This window comes from Pleurodeles waltl, chromosome 6, assembly GCF_031143425.1.
Source record: "Pleurodeles waltl isolate 20211129_DDA chromosome 6, aPleWal1.hap1.20221129, whole genome shotgun sequence".
NCBI classification, from domain to species: domain Eukaryota; kingdom Metazoa; phylum Chordata; class Amphibia; order Caudata; family Salamandridae; genus Pleurodeles; species Pleurodeles waltl.
The window spans coordinates 1,602,509,986-1,602,517,986 of NC_090445.1; the positions used below are offsets into that span (position 1 = coordinate 1,602,509,986).

Below are 8,001 nucleotides of genomic sequence, written 5' to 3' on the forward strand. Positions count from 1 at the left end.
ATTGCAAGACTATCGAGAAACTCACTAATGGCAGCTGGGCAGTCACTCTTTTTGAATCAGGGACCACACCTATCTACCGCTCCTTGCTGTTCAGTTTGGCCCTTAACCAAGAGTTAATGAGAGTGCATTTGGGGCTTATTCCACTAAAAACATATGGATACATTCTGAGACTCTTTGAAGCCCAAGATAGGCAGTGCAGATTTTGTGTAAGGCAGGAAGAATCCTTAACCCACATCCTGTGTATATGTGAGAAGCTGCTTTACTTAGAGTATTTTGGCTTCGACCAGTATGCGCACCCTACATATCTGCACCTGTACAGCTGCCCTGAAAGCATGCTTGAAAGGTGAGTGTTCACAGCTGGCAGCAAGATTTACAAAGTTCCTGAGAGCAGTCTGGACACTACCATCAAATTCATCAGACATTTTATCATGTGCCTTTGAATAGTCCTTTGTTGACATTGTGAATCCCAGAGGGGTCTGAGTAAGTTATTTTTAAAGGTACTCTATGCTCATAACTAGAAGATTCATGTTATTATGCTTTAATAGGAAAGAAATCTATCAAGGTATGATTATTGTAATGATTTTCAGTAATCGCACAATAAAGTATTATCATCTATCTTATCTATTGCTTACCAACATGCCTTGCCTTGTAGAATCGAATCCCCGCTAACTGTACTTTTCTCTAAGAACTCTGAAGTTGTAGTGAATCTGTGAGATATTAGTGATTTAATTCATGTGTCACATAGTAGTAGCTAACTTGTCATTCATAAAACCAGTAATTTTGTACCACTGTTTAATTTTTTGTATACATAAATATTCTAAACATTATTTTTTTCTGTTTTATTTCAGGTTCCTTCTGGTGGTTTTACGTCAATTAACAATGTTCAGAATCCAGATAACCCAGAGCCAAAGGATAAAATGGAGAGCTTTTTCCTGGGAGAGACCTTGAAATATATGTTTCTCCTCTTCTCTGATGACACAGACTTAATCAATCTGGATAAATATGTGTTCAACACGGAAGCTCATCCACTTCCTATCTGGGCATCTTGAAAAAAACAGTAAAAGGACTTCATGGTTTTTATTTTTGTGTTGCACCTGGCTGGCACAGACACGCGGCAGGCAATCTCAGAAAGGAGACCTATTTTACTAATCTAACCATGTGCATTTAACCTAGATGGTACAAATGGAAAAAGATGAGATGTATACACTGTGATTGTCTGTCATTGCACATGAAACTGCTGCTTTCTCTGGGATTAGGTCAAGACTGCAGTATGGAGTGGGCTAGAAGAATCAATACTCAGGTTTACTGCTTCCTGATCCTTCTTGTTTTCCAGAGCTGTGCATTGATTTTGATTATTCTTATGTCTTACCTGCAAGATAACTGAATTTAGGTGAAGTCTGCTTTTTAGGGACAAGTAAATGACACAATGAGTGTTTCTTAAAACACAAAAAAATCCTTAAATGTAGTCTTTGAGAGAAACAAAGAAGCAGAAATATGCAGCCATTCCTATAACAAGTACTTGGAAGAGTTGACAGGCACCGTGAACCTTGGGAGAGGCCCTCAACGAAGGAAGGGATACTTGAAATTCTCTAATTAATTCTAAACCCTCTAGTGCTGGAAAAATGTTTCTGCATTACATGCATTTTTGTTTCTTTATAAACACTGTGATCCATTGGCCACCGAACTGTGTGACTATAGTCAAAGGAATCTTTAACGTGTTTCAATGGCTGGTGCTGTTTGATGTGAAATTTGGTAGGATGATCAGCAGCCACATGGTATGGTTCGAAGTAAGAAATGCAAAACGTCCTTCTCCATAGCAGCTCCATATTGGGCAAGTAGACGCACATACAGATGCTTGCCTGTGAAAGCATGAGATTCTCAAAGATGACCAGTGCTCCTTTTGTCCCTGCACTATATTCATTTGGACTGTCATAATGGATGTTAACTTTATATACAATGACATACGTGGCACTTCAAAGGAACTTACAAACTGTGTAGTAGACTATACTGCTGCTTACAACTTACACAGTTTCCCATTTAGTGTAGCTTTGATTCGGTCAGGTTACTAGAGTTCTGCTTTCATCTTTGCCATGTAATGTGGCTAGATGATTGCTTTGTCATACTTTTTGTCTGGTCTTACAAACGTACTTATCTAAATGAATGTTCCATTTCCCTATTTATGGCCTTTCCCCTTTCTTCTTTTTGCCCTGCACTTTGCTATGATTTTCTGCACGTTTCATAGCTGCAGCATTATAGCATCAGTGAACTGATGTGACTCACAAAATTCAGCAATGTTGAGGGGAAGATCTGCAAATTATGTTGTAATAGCATTTTTATTAAGAACCAAAGAACAAAAACAGAACGAAATAACATAAGTAATCAACATAAATATCTGTAGTCATACTATATAGCAAATATGCAATACTGGTGATATCCCAGCATTAGCGTTACCCATTTATGGTGGTCTTATTTATTGGTGTCTTTTTGTATTATATTGTCACATCCTCAAAAAGCTAGGCAGTCTGACTGAGTTACTGGGCTAAGAAGATTCTAAATGTTCATTTTTCTTTTACATTTGGCCTAATTATGTCTTTTTCTACTTCCCTATGGTTTTCAATTTCAGTCAGAGTAAATGTACAGATTATTTCCAAATGTATGTGTGTGTGTATATATATATATGTATGTATATATATCCAAAGTTATATATATAGATACATGGAAATGCGGTTGTTTGTTATTTGTTTTGGGTTAGAAAATCTAGTTTCATTGCATATGTTTATTGAATTAATTTCCGATTTCTCTGAGAGCCATATTTTGTGCTATTCCTCGTCTATTTTTCTGGTTTGATGGGTCTCTGTATTCTGCTCTATATTTTCATATATGGGCAAATGAATATTGTGTAATGTTTACAACAGACCCTATGGGGTAAATCTGAAAGCATCTCTGATGTTGTAAAATAGTAATTAGCATAAAGACTAAATGATTGTCAATCAAATGTAGTTTAGAATGCATAGGTAAGATTTTTTTTTTTCTTTGCCACATTGGGAGCCTTGAGCGATGTTTTAGCAGGAGAAAATGTGGTATTGTTAAGTGTCCTAAGTATATGTGCGTGTGTGTGTGTATATATATATATATATATATATATATATATATATATATATATATATATATATATATATATATATATATATATAGCGCTCCAAATATAAAGACGTTTCTTTGGCAGACACTGTGAAAGCCTGTCACTGTTTTGTTTACAGTAAACACAAGCTTTCAAATCGGACCAGTTTCAAGAAAGTATGAATGTTTTGGCTGCACAGTAGTACTCGTATAGCACACTGAACAATTAGGAATAAATTTGGCAAACTATATTGCCAGTCTTACAAGTAGGAAAGACGTTTTGGCACTACCATATCCAAGCAATGCGATATTTACTCTTGCAATTGTATTAAAAAAAATAAAATATGGGTTTGGTGTGAATAAATCAATAGTTTGGCTTTAAATTTGGAAATTATGACATCATATGGCTTTTCAGAGACAACTTTGAAAGTCGTGTTTAAGATATTTTTAGAAACCTTTTTTATACTGCTGCTACGTGGAAATTGTTTCATTGAATAACTGCTACCTTGGAGGAGCATGCTGGGTATTTTTTTGATTTTTATCAATGAACGATTTTTTTAATGAAGTTACCACTTGCCAAGCAACGTGTTATATTTGTATTTCCTATTCTACAGATATTTATAGATCAGTGTATGAAATCAGCCTGCTTCACTATCAAAGACCTGTTTTTAAATTTAAATTGTTTTCTGAATATCACTTCTAGCAACATACTCCTCACCTTGCGAATGGACAGCGGTGCCACATTGCACCCAGAAACGTGCAATAGCTCCTGTGCATTGAGAGATGGTGCAATTGGATTGGTGTATTCTGTACCACTTCTGGATGTGATGGCACCATGCTACGTTTAGGTGCTACCCTTGCACACAGGTGTCTGTTTCTCTTTTTCCATGCCATTCAATGGGGATCCAGAGCTCAGCTCCCAACCTTTCGGTGAAGTTACATGCTTTCAAAATTCCTGAAAAACAGTGTGCTAGGGAAATGTACCCCTTAAAGATTTTAGATTTCAGGCCATGCTGTGACTGGCATAAGAAGATGGTGGCCACAGACCTGCACAATGTTTGCCTCGGCACTGTTAGGAGTTATCTTTCGGTCTTTCTGTGTTTGCTTGAACAGCCCTCATCGTTGAAATCTTTGATGTGGGTGTCCTTGCATACTATCACTAAACACTACTGCCTTGACAGTTAGGTCCTCATGACAGGCACATTGCCCAATCTGTCTTTCAGGACGTTTTGGTCTGAACTAGTTTACAGACCCAGTTCTGGGGAGATATTGCTTTGGCAAATATTCTAAGGTAAGGTAAGGAATCTGTGGCTAGAAATCTGTATCAGATAAGCAAGTTACTTACCTTCAGTAACACCTTATGTGGTAGAGACTCTAACTGGCTGCAGATTCCTTACGGACCCTTTGAGATTCCCTATTTCTGTAAACTGGCCTTCCTACCTACCTACCTAAAAGGTCCCTGAAGGGCCCACCCGTTTCTGCATACTGATAAATCAGCCTTCTGATGTATTTCCATGCTTCTGGCACAGAATAAGTCACATAAGAAAACAGACTATATAGGCATCCCGCATGCCACATCCAGTGCAGATGCTGAACTGATCTGTACCACCTTCCGGCGTGAAGAGGTACTGCTCATGATTTTCCAGATCCAGTCTGTCCCCTTGGGAATATTCAAAGGTAAAGAATCTGCAGCTAATTAGAGTCTCTACCAGATAAGGTATTACCAAAGGTAAGTAACTTGTTTATCCAACCCTCATGTTGGATGCAGAATTTCCACTGGCCAATGTAGATTCTAACATCTGATGGTTTTGTCATTGAGATTCTCTGATATTCACATGCTTGAATAATTCCCTGTTGTCAAAATGGGAGACTGACAGTATAAAAAGACAACAGTGCTGTTATATATAGTATAAATAAGCTGTAAAGCATCAAATGTAGAAACTAATGCACATTTAAAAAGTACAAAACTGCAGCAAGGTCAGGCTGCAGCACCCTATTAACCACTTCTGTCAGGGGCTACCATATTTCACATTTTCATAGATACATCATGTGATACAAGTTTCCTTGAGCTCTGCTCAGTTCTCTTTAGGAAAAGTCTTATTTTTGACCATCAAAAAAACTTGGACTTTCTACTTATCTAAGACTGAACACTTCTAGCAGAACACTATTCCAGAAACCTAAAAAAAGGGCCTTCTCTTTTTAGGCCTTGCGGCTTTGGTGAGAAGTACAGGCTTCATTCAGAAGAACCTCTCAGAAAATACATACATTGCCTGCATCCTTCTGAAAAAGTCAGAAGCTGCAAGATCTGTCACACTTTTTCCACCAAGACCTTAAAGGATAAAGAAGGTAGGCTACTACTGTGGCATCAAAAGCTTAAAACTATGGACACACACTCCAAGTGATGAAAGTGAAAGCACCTGAGAATCCTTCGGGAAGTCTCACAAGAAAGAGATTCGAGGATGAGTCATCTAAACATCTCGAGGAGGAACCTCCTAGGAAGGCTTATTTAAAAAAAAAAAAAAAAAGGGGTCATCATAGGCTCCCTGAATAGCGAAGCTCATCTTCATAATACTCTTACTCATGTAAATGAGGATGACTCTTCAACGAAGACAAGGTACGAGCATCCTACTCGTTGACTGAATCGTCGATAATGGAGAAACCGTAGACTATGGCAAAGCCATTGATGAAATCCTGGTCATCGAGAAAGCATGTGCCTTCAGGGACAGCAATACCAGCGGTGTTGATGACTAACATAATGACAGCAACGTTGTGGACGGCAGCCTCTCTCTGACAGCCAAACCTTACCTGACGAAATGGCTGATGACCGCTTTGCTGGTACAGACATAGTCAACAAGTGACAGAATCATCCCAATCACAGAAAAAGGCATCCCAGGGCCCTTAAAACCTGACCATACACCTCTTACCAAAGTGTCACTTTTACCACCATGTCACTTGCTAGATATTGGCAAATCTGATGATGGTGGTAATGGCCCATTCATAGAGACATACATGAAAGGTGAGTACTTCCCTAAACAACCTGACATCCTAGAAGTAAGAAAGTTTGTTCAATATTTTGACAGATATGAACCATTCAAACAAATATACAAATATCAAGAAGAAATGATACAGCTTCCTGGAGTTCTTGCCAGGGACGTAAGGTTTATGCTGGCAGATTACAGCAAAAGATTCCTAGCAACTTCTAAGCCTGCATCGCCAAGGCAGCCTTCTGTACCACAAACTCCAGATGTTCACTCATCAGCCCCACATACTCCTCGTACTCTTCCAACTACCGGAAACACCACAGCCAAAAGTTGTCCCACCGTCAGCCCATGAAGACACAGATGATGACACACGAGGGGGAAGGTTATGAAGACAAAAATAGGGAATCAGAATGGGACGATTATTTAGCCCCCATTTCTTCTCCATCCGCTTCGGCACCTGATGACATTGGTGAATTGCACACACTTTTGGAAAGGACTTCCAGAAGGTTTGATATACCCATTCCAGTGATATACCCATTCTAGTAAAGCAAACTGACTGTTTTCTTTATAATTGTAAAGAACTGTCAGAGAGGCTAACTCCTTAGCCATTCTCAGATGATATGATTGTCCAATGTGACCAAGCATCAGTGCATATACGTTTTTTTTTTGTTTTTTTTACCAGAAAACAAAAACATGTAGAGGCCAAGAAACTCCTTAATGATGGGGAAAGAGCATCATAGGTAATGTTAAACTGTGCTTTAGATATAGCATCTACTAATTTCCGACAACTAGGCGGAGCAGCGGTCCTCTGGAAACAGGAATGTTTGAAATCAACATCATTCACACCTGAGGTTCAAAGCAAGATCCTGGACATTCCTTAAGACAGGGAAGCACCCTTTGGCAAACATGTTGATGATGTGCTGCAGTTGATTAAGGCTGATACAGGTACTGCCAGATCACTGGGGCCAGAGTAACAAAGGGCTTGCATTGCCCTTGCATCATGCAAGTCCTTAACTGGAATTTACTAAGCCACCTTGTGTTGCTCTGCATGATTTTCTAAATCTAAGGTGATGCAAGGCAGTGCATTTCACTTCCTTGCATTTACTACCTTACAGCAGGCAGGCGTTCAATGGGTGGAGTGTGGGCGTTCAGCCGCCCAAGGATATTGGCACATTCCCAAATTTACAAATATCTTCATTTATCCTTGTTACTTCCTTTTTCTATGTGTGATGCATTCCACATCTCACATAGAAAAAGGAAATGCCTTTAAAGATTGTTTTTGTGCAGGAGGGTATCCATTCTTGCAAAAAAACAATTATGCTTGTAAAGCAGGCACCTGTGCACAATGGTGCATGGGTGCCTGCACTACTGCAAGGCAGCACTCAATGCACCAGCACAAGGAGGCAGCAGAAATGTGCCATATCTCTGTAAATATGGCACATTTCTGATGTCTTCCTTTCACATAACACAGCAAGTTTCCCTACTTCACTGCATTGAGTGAAAAGTTAGGACATCTGCACACTGGTGTATTACAATGACGCTGGCCCATTAGAGGGCCAGTGTGAGAGGACAATTCTCTTAAAGGGGAGAATTTAAGTCCAACCACTGTCAACCCTTTCAAAATCACCAACAGTCCTACCGTTAACAATACCAACAATTCCTACCACCACCTTCAACTGCTTATTCCAGACCAGCCCTGTGAAGGAATCAAGAAACTCAAACTAAGGACACTGCCAGAAGGCAGTGACATGATGAAGGCGTGGGTCATAAAGTTGGTAATCCAGATTGCTTTGGGAGGTCGCATAACCAATTACCTTTCAATGTAGAATCTTATTAAAACAGACTTTTGGGTTGTAGACCTAGTACTATTTGGGGTCATCCAAAAACCTCCTCACACTCC

At 39.3% G+C, this 8,001-nt stretch overlaps 1 protein-coding gene across 1 annotated transcript in view; it reads left to right on the plus strand.

The window, feature by feature from the left end:
* MAN1B1 (mannosidase alpha class 1B member 1) overlaps positions 1–2,992 on the plus strand; it is a 307,182-nt gene extending 304,190 nt beyond the window's left edge. Inside the window, exon 13 of the mRNA XM_069241459.1 lies at positions 849–2,992. Within this exon, the coding sequence (XP_069097560.1) occupies positions 849–1,049 (201 nt within the window). The 3' untranslated portion in view covers positions 1,050–2,992. The remainder of the gene's footprint in view (positions 1–848) is intronic.
* The last annotated feature ends 5,009 nt before the right edge of the window (positions 2,993–8,001 follow it).